The 14,271-nt window shown below is 61.8% G+C and overlaps 1 protein-coding gene across 1 annotated transcript; it reads left to right on the forward strand.

The window, feature by feature from the left end:
- The first annotated feature begins 2,181 nt into the window (after positions 1-2,181).
- NHLH1 (nescient helix-loop-helix 1) lies at positions 2,182-9,070 on the forward strand. Its single transcript, XM_074809570.1, has 2 exons — positions 2,182-2,431; positions 5,763-9,070. Exon 2 carries the CDS (start codon positions 6,152-6,154, stop codon positions 6,554-6,556), a length of 405 nt encoding a protein of 134 aa, XP_074665671.1. The 5' UTR covers positions 2,182-2,431; positions 5,763-6,151; the 3' UTR covers positions 6,557-9,070.
- The last annotated feature ends 5,201 nt before the right edge of the window (positions 9,071-14,271 follow it).

Genomic DNA, 14,271 nt, shown 5'->3' on the forward strand with positions numbered 1-14,271 from the left:
CGTTGACGCTTCTCAAAAAGCAACCATTTTCCAAGCTGAGGGACGTCCCTGGATTAAATCCTCCCTCCTGGCAGCACAAAATTTGGATGCTGACAGATGAAGGGGCCTTTGCAATCTCAGCTCTTACCTGCGGGAGGAGGAAGGCTGAGAGTCTGCGTCATCCCAGGGCAGAGTTAAGGTGACTGTGCTACGGGAAGGGGCCCTCGGCCGCTGGGCGCAGACACTGTGCTTGTGTCACTGCAGCCGAGCGGAGAGGGCTGTCCCCTGGTAGTGTGTCCCCTGGTAGTGTCCCCTGTGCCAGGGCTGAGCCAGGCACGTCCGTGTCCCCGGGAGACCTGCAAGGATCGGGGGTGGGAGGATGGATCTGCCACCACCTTGACTTGAGAGAAGAACTTGAGTGGGAGCCGAAAGCTGCCCGCTCGTCTGGACGCCGCACGCCGCGATGGCCACGAGGCCAGCACAGATCGGGCCTGGTGGCCCCCGTGGGGAGGCTCCAGCAGCCAGCTCCGCTCCTTCCCTCCCCTCCTCCCCGAGCCCAGCCCGGCAGGATGCCCGGAGCAGCCCAGCATCAGCTGCGGAGAGAGGTGGGGCCCTGCTGGCGTCCTGGCAGGGGGAGAGGAGCTGGCCCTGGGGGTGGGCAGGCGAGACGGGAGCAGAGGAGGGATGGGGAGCGCAGAGCGAGAAATAAATACAAACAGCCCATCGGGCTCTCGGGGGAGCTGGGGGGCCCAGGCGGAGCGCTGCAGCGAGGGAGGAGGGGGATGTGGGGTGAGCAACGGGGCTGGGGAAGGGGGTGGATGCGTCGGTGGCAGTCGTGTGTCCGCACGGGAGAGAGGAGCTTGTTTGGGACGTGCGTGTGCGAGCTCCGGGACGGGCGTCCCGTCCCGTGCGCGCGTGAGTCTCGGGGCGGATGCGGCTCTTGCCACGAGCTCGTTAGGCTAATATTGTTTTCTAATCGGTGCCATAGCAATGGTGAGGCAGGCGTCTCGCTGCCACCTGATCCCTCCGCCTCGTCCGCCGCTCGCCCGGCAAACTCCGAGCCCATCTGCTGCTCCGTGCCATGGGCTGGAGTCCACCCAGGTGCGGTTGCCCATCACCTGGGCTTCGTGGGCCTGTGCAGGGGAGGGCAACCAGCCCCCAGGGCTTGGAGGGGGACGAGGGGGGGGCAGAACCTCCAGCACTCGGTGGAAGGAGATGATGAAGGTGGGAGACTCCAGCAAGCAAACTGCGGGGAGGTCTGGGAGGACACACGCGGATCCGTGTGCGTGGGATGGGGGACGTGGGGATTTCAGAGCAGGGAGTTTCCTGATAATGAGGACAAACTAGAACAGATTTTCTCCAGAGAGAGTTTAACAGGAGAATCCGAAATTGGAGAAGGGTGAGAGGCAGAGACCAAGTCTAACCCATAAAAGAGATCATTGTTTCATGGTTAAATAGAGGAGCAGTGTTTCAAAGCAATACCTGTGTATTCTGGGTACCTCTTCCTTCCACTTTCTTTCTCTTTCTCACCAAACTTTACTACAGGTGAATTTTACAGCAGCTCCCAGGCAGGACCTGGGGGACAGTCATTGGTGCTAGTAGAGGCTGTCTGTGGTGCGGGCACCCACCAGTGCTCACGCGTCCCACACACGCACCCACGGACCCGTGTGTCACGCGGCTGCATGCACAGGGACACGGGTTCATGCCGGCGCGGTGCGGACACACAGCCCCGCTCCCCCACGCACCCACGGGGGCTGCACACCGGCGGGAGCCGCCGGGAAGGCTGTGCCCTGGGTCCCGCTTCTCCTGCAGACGCCGCTCCTCATCCCAGCCAGGCAAAGAGACTTGCCTGCCTGCCTGTCTCTCCCTCTCCCCTTTCCACGTTCGCTCCCATCTCTCTATTTCTCCTTTATGAAATATGCATGGAGAACAGATGTCGCCTTCTCCCGGAGCACCCCCACCCTCCTCCCTCCCTCCCAGCCCACCACCTCCATCCACCCTCCAGGACCACATCCAACCTCCACCTCCCTCCGCTCCCGGGGGCTCCAACCTCCCGCACAGCCAATGGCATCCCCTCTCTTTACTTTAATATTTATGAGGGGGGGAGCACCGGAGCGGCCAATGAGGCGGCCGGGGTCGGACCCGGCGTGCGAGGCTGGGGTGTATATATAGCGTATGGGGCACATGCCTCCTTGGGGTGTCCATCTCAAGGCACGGTGGCCCGCTCGCACTCCTACCCAAGGAGGAGCATGCGCGGGCCCCAAGGCTGCTGGGGTTCCCCCTGACCCCCCCAAGTCCATCCCACGGAGCAGGACGCTGTGCGCACCCGGGGAAACTTTCTGCCTCCTCAATGGACGGATGAGCCAAGCGGTTCCTCCCTCCCTGGATTACTTTGAGCTTCATCCTGCTGGAAGAGAAAAGCTGGAGCCTGGGAATGGTCGTCGGCTCAGGGGTAAGGTGGCTGTCCCAGGGAGGGGTGAGCAGCGCTCCGGGATGTTGTTGTGAGGTTTGATGCTGATGAAATGGTAGCGTGGAGGGTGGGGAGAGGGACGGCGAGATCAGCAGCGTGGTCTGAGCAGGAAAGTCTCTGCACAAGCCCACGGGCTCTCTCAGGAAGGGGCTTGACCTCGGTGCGAGGTTTAACACACGAACCCCTGCGTGCATCCTTCGCTTTGGGCTTGGCAGTGGCCCGGGGGGGTTCTGATCAGGGAAAAGAGAAGGAACCTCCAGTCAGATGGCCTGGAAGTGGGTGCCAGGCACACTTTGCGTGGCCAGGGAGTCTTCAAAAATTGTGACAGCGCTGGAGTGCAGGGAAAAGGGCAAGCGAGGAGCTAGGAAGCATTGCTTCCCATCAGGGGCTTAAGATTACCGGGGTTTCACTGAAGGCAGGACTGGAGCAAGTGTAGGTTTAAAAGAGGTTCTTGCAGTAGGTGAGTTTAGGAAGGTGGCAGTTTACAGCTCAGCTGAAGGAAAGAGTGGAAAAGAGCCACCCAGAGCCCAAGTCACCCATGTGAAGGAAAAGGTTTTTGAGGACTGGACTAACCCCACGAAGGAGCGGGATAAGGAGTTTATTTGGGTCCAGTATGAAACTTGTCTTCATGCAAACGATCCAACATCCTCCTGCATCCTCCTGCGATGGAGATCCCCACGCAGGACTCCCGCCTCCCATGTTTGATGCAGCTTCAATTCACTCGCAAGGACGCTGAGACAGGGACAGCAACGTGTCCCACAGCCCGTCCCCTCCGCAGAGCGCGGCGACCGGTGAGCGGTTCCCAGGCTGTTCCTGACCCAGGTTGTCATCCCCGTCTGCCCAAGGAGAAGAAGTTTTTGCAGCCTCCCCTACTCCAGGATGACGCAATGTGCTTACGCCTCGGTTCTGGTGTCCCAGGAGGGGACAGGAGGTGGTTGGTTGTCCCCTTCCCTGCCCTGTGCTGAAGGGATGGGACTGGGAGGCAGCGGAGCCGGGGCGGTTCACCAGTGACTGCACCTCAGCACGGCCCCGGTCGGATGAGGCAGCGCCTGAGTTTGCAGAGCAAGAGGAGAACAGGCCTGTTGTTTTCAGAGCAGCAGCGTCGGGCTAAGAGGGAGGCAGAAGAGCGGTGAAGCTAGTGCAAGAGATCAAAGACAGTTCCCCGTCCCTAAGAGCAGGGGGGAGAGGATTTAAGGAGAAGCTGCACCCGTGAGCATGATCCTGGATGTCCACGCGCTGACTCCTCGCTGCGGCCCAGGAGCTGGAAGTGCAGAGCTGCCGGGGCACGTGTCCAACCCCGGAGCTGACCTTCCCTCTTTCTCCCAGCCCGGCTGCAGCCTCTCGGAGCTTGTGCTCACGGCTGGAGCCACCGTCCTGCCCCGCTGCCGGGAGCCGCCGTGGCTGGGAGCGATGCTCCGGGGATGGCTATTGTGAGTGGGAACGGGGCGGCACCGCCAGCACGCAGGGAAACACGACACGGCCGCGGCGACGAGCCTCGAGCTGGCCACCGAGGGCTGCCCCCGCTCGCCGGGGTTTGCTTTGGGTGGTGGTCACCCATGACACGCTGCTACCGAGGGCAAAGCAGCTGGGAGGGCAGGGCTGCTCCCTCCACCACTGGGCAGCAGAAAGGAGGTCCTGGGTCGGCAGGAAGGCGGCAAGAGCAGAAGGAGAAAAGAGATGAAAGCAGGAGGGGAGTGGAGAAGGTTAAACAAGGTGCAGGAGTCGCGGCTGTAGTGGATGGCTACAGCAGAGGTGGCTAATTCAGGAACTGGAGATACACGCTCTTGCGTTGGTCATGGCTGGTTGGTCTCTGAAGCTGAGCGCAGGGAGGGCAAGTTAAACACAAAAGCAAACTCAGGCGTGCTCTAAGGACAGTGCAGTTTATTGCAAGCTCAGAGCCCTGAGAGGACATCCCCGTGGATCCCAAAAGCCACGTTTCCATCAGCCCTTCCATCATCTCCAGGCTAAGGGCTTCACAAGAGTAACTTTTTGGTTAGGATTTGGGTGGTTTACTTGTACTCTCACACACAGCTGAAAGGTTTTGTGTAGGAGAAAAAAAAAAAAAAAGCCCAGGTTAATTTTTTTAGTGAAATCTGAATATCACAGTGCAGGGATGAGCATGTGTTTCTGTGCAGAGATGTCTGATTTGGGGTAGATTTACGAGCGTGGCTGTAAATTATTGTGCATAAATGGATGTGGGATTCTCACAGAGGAGTTTTTGACTGCGACCATTTGCACGTATGTGCTGGGAAACGTGTCTGTGTGTATATGCACGTGTGTGTATGTGCACGTGTGTGTATGTGCACGTGTGTGCCCGTGTGTTTGTGTAAGCATGCAAAGAAACAGCCACCTATGTGTGGGGGGGCTCAGAGGGGCTGTGCAGACATTTCTCTACACGCTGCTGGGGTTCCTGGTGTTTCCTGGGCGGCGTTTCTGCAAACACATCAAGGGCTCTGCCCGCCGCCAGTCTTTTAAAACGGGATGTGGACTATTTCTTCCCAGTCATCGCCTGTCCATATTCGTTTAGTTTCCATTTCTCAGTCGTATGGCTCATTACAAGCTTGTCAGGCCTGAGAGAGGTAATATGTTGTACATCTCTGCCTGGCTGGCTTCCCAGCCCGGCTGCCGTCTCTTCCAGCAGCCGCATTTTCCCATCTGAAGTTTGTTCCCCTTCCCCTGCTCCACCCCAGCCCTTCTCCGCTGTCCGGGGCGAAGATGCTCCTGGGGCAAGACCTGCCTTTCCCAGACCTGCTCCCGGGGTGCCGGAGGCGTCTGTGCGGGTCTGGGGACCCCCCTCCCCATGCCGGAGCCGCATGGGGAAGGCAGTGGGGGGGAGGAGAAGGGAGAGGGGAGGCAGCTTTCCCGACCGACAGCGCAGCGTCCCGGAGGGAGCGGGGAGCCAGCGTCTATTTGGACACATGAAGCAAAGCAGCTGTGTTGGGTTCCATATGTCGGGGGTGCCAGGATCCATGACATACGGGCTCATTTAGTATACAATAAGCCCCCCCTTCCTCTCGCCCCTGCAGTCTGTTTTTCCCCTTCGCTCATCCACCACCTGTCATCTCTCCGGAGAGCCAGGAGAAATGGCTCCCACCTTCCCCCGGAGCCACCCCACCGGCTCCTTCTCCGCCACCCCTGACAGGGGACCCGGAGCCCCATCCCCGCCCGGGGGGTTGGGGGGGGGGGACAGGCTGTGCCCCGCTCGGGCTGGGGCCAGCGCCGCAGGGCGAGGGGAGCGACCAGCCACGCTCTCGCCTCGCCTGTGCACCGGGAGCCGGGCGATGCTGAGGGCCCCTGTGCTTCTGTTTTCTAGAGCGTGCGGGAGGAGTTTGGCTCTGACACCTGACGGCTCCGAAACTGGGTCCTGCCCCGGCCTCACGGAAGAGCCCGCGGACTCTGTGCACGCGCACGCACAGAGGATATTTATTTATTTATTTTATTTATTTTATATGCATCCTGCCATCTTTCTTACATTATTTATTGTGAAAGTTATCGCCCGCCCCACAAGTACTCCAGGGAAAACGGAAAATTTTGACATTCCCTTGCGGAGACTGTGTGTGATGAGGAAGAGAAGGAGAATAACCAGGGGCTTGCTGTGATCCAGAGCCCTTCTGCTTCGACGTCGCGCCTGGGTCAGTCTGCCCTCCTGACATCCCGTATCTCTGAAGCATCTGTCTGTCTGTCCACCCCTCTTCTACGAAGATGATGCTGAATTCAGACCAGACAGAGATCGACCTGCCCCCGACACACTCCGAGTCCGAGTCCGTCTTCAGCGACTGCGGCGGCGGCCGCGCGGGCAGCGCAGAGGACGCCGGCAGCGTTGGCTTGTGCGCTCAGTCCCGGGTAGCCGAGCCGGGCGAGCCGGTGAAGAAAGACCTGCAGCACCTGAGTCGGGAGGAGCGTCGGCGCCGGCGCCGTGCCACGGCCAAGTACCGGACAGCCCACGCCACGCGGGAGCGCATCCGCGTCGAGGCCTTCAACATGGCCTTCGCCGAGCTGCGGAAGCTGCTGCCCACCCTGCCGCCGGACAAGAAGCTCTCCAAGATCGAGATCCTCCGCCTGGCCATCTGCTACATCTCCTACCTGAACCACGTGCTGGATGTCTGAGCCGCCCAGCCTGCGTCCGTCTGTCTGTCTGCCATGTCTCCTACCCGAACATGTGCTGGGCATCTGAGCCAAGAGCTCAAGTCTGTCTGTCCATCTATGACCTGAAACACATGTCGGGCATCCAAAATGCTGTGCCTGTGTTCGTCCGTCTGTTCAAATGGACCAAGTCCCCAGCTGTCTGCCCTCCCCCCTATCTGAACTGTCTTCTGTATTTCCCCACCACCAAGCCCACGTCCGTCTGTCCTTCCATCCTGCCTGACTCAGGCTGGATGTTTAGTCCACCAGCCATCTGTCTGTCCTGCTGGATCTGCTGCCTGAAGGCTGTGCTGGCCGCACGTGCTCCCAACTTCTGTCCGTCCGTCCTTCTGCTGTGCATCCCACTGATGCTGCCTACGGGATCCTGAGCCCGCATCCCTCAGTCTGTCCACCACGTCTGCTCCCTGACCCACAGCAGGAGCCACTGAGCCCACGTCTGTCTCTGTGTCACCTCTTTTATACACAAAAAAATGGACCTGTGAAGCGCTGCAGCACCAAGCGGCCCCGGGGTCTTGTCCATCTGTCTGTCTGTCTGCGCCTTCTGCCACCAGCCGCCCCACCAGCATGGCCAGTCTGGGCATTTTTGTCTGTTTGCTGCTGTTCTGCCCCTGGCATCGTGCTGGGCACTTACAGACCCACTTCAGGACCATCCTCCCCGCAGGGGCAGCGCGGCCCAGGAGCATCCCTGGGCACAGAGCAGCTCCTCTGTGTTCGCCCCGGCCTTTTGCACCCCAAAGGGAAGCACAAAGCGTGCTGCAGACCTGGCAGGACCTGGGGAGGACAGCGGCAGGTTCCCCTCCAGACGGGGCAGAGAGGCATGCTCTGAAATTCCCTGAAATTCCTCGGAAATTCTGGCTGTGCTGCCTGCCCGGTGGAGCAGCACCCGAGGTCTCTCCGTTGCACGTCTGGTCTCCCCAAAGCTCAGCACTCCGCTCCCAGACCCCTGCGTCCCCGGCTTTGCTGCCCAACCCTCCTTTGCACTAGTGCACAACGAGTGTGAGGCCCCCCTGGCCTGGCCTGTTGCACCACCCCGGAGCACCAGAGCTCCCCATGCAGCTCTTCATCCCTCCCCACTCTTCCTCCATCTCCGCTTCGCTGCTGCTGGTGGAAAAGCTCTGAGTGGGGTCACAAGCGTGGCCCAGCACGGGGGGATGCTGGTGCTCAGCCCCCCTGCACCGCATCCTTCCCCTGCGACGCCAGGGCTCATGGGCAAAGAGGCTTCGCCCTGGGGTGCTGCAGGGCCCCCCCGTTTACACCAGTACAGCACTGGTGCAGCGTGAGCTTTCACAGCACACGCTCTGCCGGGGTAAACTGTACTTTACGTGCGGCTTGAAGGGCAGCAGGGCTGGAGAGGGGAGGGAGCAGGCGCGGCCCCTCTGCCCAGCTTCCAGCACCCGGGGCTCTCCCTGCCCCCCCCAACATGGATCAGCACTTTGGGAGAGGGAGGGGAGTGGGAAGGGAAAGCAGAGCCGAGCAGCCTTTTCTCCAGCAAGGGCACGCTGAGCCTGGGGAAAACTCATTGCAGGAGTGAATGTTTTGCCTTGGTTTATGGGTGTTTGTTTGTTTTAAGAGTTAATTTTGCACTGGCAGTGGCAAGAGCACAAGCAGAGCCCGGGCGGGGGACCAGGATGGTGCAGAAACCACTGGCTGTGCTTCGAGCCAACGCTCCGGGCCGGGGGCCTGGCCCGCGGGGAACGGGGTTGATCCTCGTCACAAGACAGGCAGTGGGTGCTGGGGGAGATGGACTTCGGTGTGTCAGGGTCAGTGCCACATCCTGCGAACACCAGCGAACCCCCAGAGCCGGAGCAGAGGGTCCCAGCAGCGCTTCCAGGCTCCCACCCTCCACTTTTTGCCCTCCCGAGGTGTTGGGCGCTGCCTGTGCCGGGTGTCTGAGCCCCAGTTGGGCTTCCCAGGACCTCGCAGACCTCCTGGCTCCAACCTCTCCCCAGCCTCTGCCGCCAGCTCCCAGCAACACCTCGCTCCGTACCTCATTTTCCCCCTCCCCGTAAAAGCAGGGAGAACGTTCGCTACCTCTGTCTCGCAAGGACTCGCCGGGGCATGTGGGATCCCCGAGGGCCGGAGCAGCGGACCCCACCGCCCGCTCCCCCGTCACCGCGTCGCTCGGCGGGGCAGCGGCAGAGCAAAACAGAGCAGGGCAGCCCACCCTTCCCCTCCACTCACCAGCCACGTCTCTGTGCCACGAGGATATTTATTGAATTAATTTATTGATAAATGTTATTATTTATTTGCTGTGTTGTGCACTTTTGGGAAAGGAAAACTAGATAACAAACAAAAAAAAAAAAAAATAATGACCACGGCGGAAAACCAACCAACCCACCCTTGTACGCAGTGTGCCCCAGCGTGTGTTTGTCTTGGCTGTTCAGACTGTGCAAGGATTTATTATTTATGAGTTCACAAGGAAGTCGGGGAGGGGGAAATGAATTAAACTGCCAGCAAAAGAGAGATCTTGAACTTAGAGTGCCCGGCTTCCCTTTTTCTGTCTTTTTTTTTTTTTTTTTTTTTTAATCTTGTTTTTCACCATCTCTTCCTTGCGGTGGTGGTGGTGGATTCCCCACGCGGGAGCTGATGGCTGCGGCCATGCCTGTGAGAGGAGGTGGGGGGGAGAGGCCGTGCCCCTCCCCTCCGGCCAAGGGACCAGGACGCGTCCTCTTGGCACCTGAAGAGTCCCACCAGCACCGGCCGGGCTCGGGCTCGCTCGGGGACGGGGTGGATGCGTGTCCTGGGCTTTCCGCAGGTCTGCGGTCACCGTTTGAGCCCAGCTTGGCTTTGCTGGGACAAGCAGCCCCCGAATGGCCCAGTCCCTCTGGGGTGACAGCGAAGGGATGAGGACATCTGGCCCAGACATCAGCATCTCCAAACACACCCAATAAAACCACCTTCTCTCTCCTGCATACCCCTGGGAAATCAGTGTGGCCCTGGCTCCCGAGTCACCCCCCACCTGACCCCGCGCCTCTGCCTAGCAGAGCCCCCGCTGCCCCTTCTCCACGTCCCCCGGCCCTCTCCCCTGCGAGCCCCCAGCGCTCGCCCCGTTTCCTCAGCCCACCCTGAGCCACGCGGGGAAGCAAGTTTGCGGCTCGTCTCCTTTGTCTGCGCCGCTCCCGCGCGTCCCTGGGGGCAGGTTGCAGCTGTTCGCCGACTTGCTCCAAATTTCTTCATATAATCAATTGGCCTCGGCTGCAGCTTGGCTCAGCAGAGATGCGTCAAAGGGGAAATAATAAACATGGGGGAGGGAGCAGGGAGACTTTGCACCGGGCTGCAGGGGCCGTAGCGGCTGGTGGGGCACAGGAGGGGACCTGGGCGCTCCCTTTTTGTCCCAGCTGAGGGATTTCTCCCCGGTGTTCACCCCTTGGGATGCACCGTGTCCCCGCCGCTTGCACCCAGCCCCAGCTCTCCTCCCAACCCCTCCAGCACCAGCCCCCACGCCGAGAGGTTCAACCGTTCCCATCCCAGCCCCGGCCGCTCTCCGGGAGCTGGTAATCGGGTGAGGGCAGCGCGAGCTCGGCGGCGGCGGCTCCCAAACCTCTGCGGGCCCGTTGTTCCGGCTGCCAGCCCCGGCCCTGACATATGGTCCTCATTGTGCCTCGCACAATGGAAACACTTCATGCTAATTTAGCTGCTGGTTCTGGCCTTGCTGTCATCCCCGACAGATTGGGTCCCTTGCCTGCTCTTTGTGCTTGCGGGCAGGCAGGGTAACGGGCAGCTCAGCCTCTCCTCTACCTCCCTGAGTGTTTTCCGTGACACTTCCCAACTCCTTCCCCAGTCCCACAGCTATTTCCTTCCCTTTCTCTCTCCTTCCCCACACACATCTCCATCTCTCCATCCCTCCCCTGGCCTCTGGAGGACGCTGGTCCCGGTGCGCAGGTAGGTGTGTGTGCGAGGAATGTCCCACAGCAGCTTTTCCATTTGAAAAATACCCACGGAAAATCGTCCTGAAGGTGCAGATAAAACAGAGACGCATGAAACTGCTCAGCTGCTTCTGCCCGGCGGCATTTTTATGTCCCTACCCCAGGGGACGACGAGGTGGGGATGGCTACCGGCCCCCTTCCCCGTCCCTTCCTCCCCCAGAAAGGAGTAGCCGAGGCGGGACGTGACACCCCGGGTTGGGCAGGGGGAAGGACACCCCTTGTTTCAGCCTGCAGCCCCAGGCCAGGCTGCCTGCGTGTGCCCTGGTCCCGCGGGGCTGTCACAGTGGGCAGCAGCTGTGTCCCCAGCCCGGCTGTGCGAGGCGGCAGTGCCATCTGCTGGGTCCCCAGGACGGGGTCCCCGTCACCCCCCTTAGGCTAGGGACCCCCATCCCTCCAACCCCGGCTGGAGCATCCCCGTCCCCTGTGACAGGACCCACCGCAAACCCCCTGCGGCTCTCGGGCAGGGCTGGGACCGGCGCAAGGGACAAACAGCACCCAGGGGCCTTCCCAAACGCAGCCTCTGTGACCCATCGTTTTAAATGCTCATTTCATGCTTGGTTTAGAGCCTAAGGGTCCCCTGAGGCCGCGATGCTGATCGGAGACGGGCCTGGAGAGACAGGCCCTGGCCCAAAAGGGCCGACGGACTCACGAGATAAAGCGCGTATCTGATCCCTTCCTTCGAGACACGGAGCAGAAGCTAATGAGCCATCGGATGCCTCGTGCCGGCGATCGCGTGGCAGAGATAAAGAGCCCGTCTGGACAGAGACCAGAGAGCAACGTGGCAAGAGCCGGCGCAGTGGGGCGAGCTGGAGACCCGCGTGTCCCCCACCCCGAGCAGGGTCCGCAGCGCACGGCGCTGGGAGAGGAGGGCCAGCGGGCCGAGGAGGGTCTGGCACAATCGCCTGAGTCCTGTGGCCCCAGGGCTTGCAGACAGGTCAGACAAATATCTGTGGGGATGGGTGAGATGCTGCTGATCCTGCCCAGGGCAGGGAGAGGCCGGCCACCCTGCACCCTGCTTTCTAGGACGCCTAATCTCCGGGGTTATCTACCCGGAGCCTCTGCCCCCCTCCCTGCAGAGAGGGAAGCCCGGCCGTGACGCCTGGGGATGGATGGGTGTTGGACCTGTCTGGGGTCTGGTTGTCAGTGTGTAGGGTGGTGGGGCAGCTCTGGGCAAGGAGCGGGCTCCGGCAGGTGTGAGGGGACACAACCGCCCCCTGCTCTGCTCAGGGGGGTGCACGAGGACTTTGCATGGGCCCAAGGCCCTCCCTGCTCTGCAGAAGGTCATTTCCAAGAACAAGACAAGACAGAGCTGGTTCTGGGGACTCTTTCAGCCCCAGGAGATGGGTGGGAAGTGCCCAGCACCCTGGGCTCTGCTGATCCCGGGTGCTCCACACGGGACAGGGCTGGGCTCCCTGCAGAGCCAGGCAGGCTCTTCTGTCCCCAGAGCAGGGTGCGGAGGGAGGGGACCGTCCCTGTAAATCACAAGGTGGAACAATGCGGCCCTTCCCAGATGGCAGGGAGGCTCCAGCAACCCCAGCTGGCCAGGAATGAGCTCCGAGCACCCATTAATCACTCCTAGAGCAGGAGCGGGAGCGAGAGGACAGCCCGGGGCAGGTGGCTGCAGGGGGAAGGGAGAGCAGAGGGGGCCCACACCCAGCAGCGATCCCCAAATCCTGCTGGGTCACAAGGACCCAAACTTGGGCACAGGTCCAGCACCCCCAGGGTTACACCTCAAGGCTGCCCCAGCGTCTCACACAGCCCGTGGAGCCACGTGAAAAGGGGGGGCACTGACCCCCAGCTCTGTGCCAGGAGCCAGGGGACCAGCACAGGCCGGGACCCACCTCCCTCAGGTCTCCACGGCTGGTGCAGGACGCAGCATCGTGTCTCCCTGACGTTTTGTGGGTGGAGGTGGAAAGGGACCTGGAGCATCCCGGGGCTGCTCAGGCCACCACAGGGAACTGAGGGCTGGGCATCCCCGTGACCACTGCGGCGTGGAGCCGAGCTAAGGTAGGAAAACACACAGTGGGATAAGTGTCACCGGCTGAGCTGAGTGAGGCAACGATGGCTCCTGGAGGGACTCCTCCATGAAAGCCAGAACTCTCAATAAAAAAAGCAGAAAGAAGCTGGCCAGGCTCAGGGGGTCCCTCCCAAGGCACCCCGAGCTCTGTCCTTCCTGCCCTCCTCTCTGACCCAGCAGCTCTCACCAAGCTCAGCCTGGGCCACGCAGCTCCAGATGCTGCTGAGAGGATGTTGCCGGACACCACCCGCCCAGTGCCCGGGTGTATGGGGTTGGCGGGGAGGTGACCCAGAAGGACCCAAAACACATGGGCTGAGCTGTGCCAGGGAAGGGATGTGAGCCCTGCTCTCGGCACTGGGGAGGCCGCCCCTCGATGAGTGGGTTCAGTTTTGGGCCCCTCACCCCAAAAAGGCCATTGAATGACTCGAGCGTGTCCAGAGAAGGGCAACGGAGCTGGTGCAGGGTCTGGAGCACAGGTCTGATGGGGAGCGGCTGAGGGACCTGGGGGGGGTTTAGTGTGGAGAAGAGGAGGCTGAGGGGAGACCTCCTGGCCCTCTGCAACTCCCTGAAAGGAGGGTGCAGAGAGGGGGGAGGAGTCTCTTGAGCCAAGGACCCAGCGGCAGGCCAAGAGGGAATGGCCTCAAGCTGCGCCAGGGCAGGGTCAGACTGGCTCTTAGGAAGGATTTCTTTGCAGAAGGGGCTGTTGGGGGTTGGAATGGGCTGCCCAGGGCAGGGGGGGAGTCCCCATCCCTGGAGGGGTTGAAGAGTCGGGTTGAGCCAGCGCTGAGGGATCTGGTGGAGTTGGGAATGGTCAGGGTGAGGTTCATGGTGGGGCTGGAGGAGCTTCAAGGGCTTTTCCAACCCAGATGATTCTGAGATTCTGTGCCAGGACCTGCCCCTGCCCCTGCCCCTGCCCCTGCCCCTGCCCCTGCCCCTGCCCCTGCCCCTGCCCCATCGCTCCCTCCCGCCCCAAACCCTCCTCCCCATTAAGGAAAAACAATCCATTTAAATCCAGCCAATGGCGTGCGCCGGGGGCCGAGCGCCGCACGCCATTGGGCCGCGCGGGGGGGCGGGCCCGGCCCGTTCCCAGCCTCGCTCATTGATATAAAGCGCCCGGCGGCCCGGCCCGGCTGTTCCGGGCAGGTGATGCGCCCCCGCCGCGGGGACCCCCACGCTTTGGGGGGTGCGTGGGGGGCTCCCACATGTTCTGGCCTTGCCCGATGGAGGAACCGGCTTTTTGGGACACTCTGTGCGGGGGTCCCTGACCCCTGGGGTGGGGGGGCACAGGGGTGATTTGGGGGTCCCTCCCTCTGGAGCAGGTGGGGGGGCTGGGACCCCCCTCTCTCAGCAGTGCCCCCCCCCCCTTTCCCAGCACCCCTGCTGCCACGAGTGCACCCCGAGAGCACAGGCTCCTTCCCGTGGGTGCTGTCCCAAATCACTGGGCCCTGAGCCCCCCTCCCACACCCCGTTAGGGACCCCCACACCCGTGGGGGGGCTCACATGGGGCACAGCCCTGTCCTTTCCAGCCCCCCCCCCCCCCCGGGGCTCCCTCTGCCAAGGGGGGCATCTGCAGGTGTGTCCCCCCCACCCCGTCCCACCTTCTCCCTGGGGAGCAGAAGCTGGGAACGGGGGGGGGGTCTTCCAGGTGCTCCCACCCCCCCGGGGCAGAGGGTTGGGGCTGGCCCCGGGCTGTTCCCACGTACCGGGGCACGGCGGGACCCTCCACCCGGGCACAC

The sequence above is a fragment of the Strix aluco genome, chromosome 30 (genome assembly GCF_031877795.1).
Source record: "Strix aluco isolate bStrAlu1 chromosome 30, bStrAlu1.hap1, whole genome shotgun sequence".
In the NCBI taxonomy this organism is placed as follows: Eukaryota; Metazoa; Chordata; class Aves; order Strigiformes; family Strigidae; genus Strix; species Strix aluco.

Excerpts from the sequence above, each read along its gene's own strand:
- NHLH1 (XM_074809570.1), top strand. The coding sequence starts at position 6,152 with ATGATGCTGAATTCAGACCAGACAGAGATCGACCTGCCCCCGACACAC.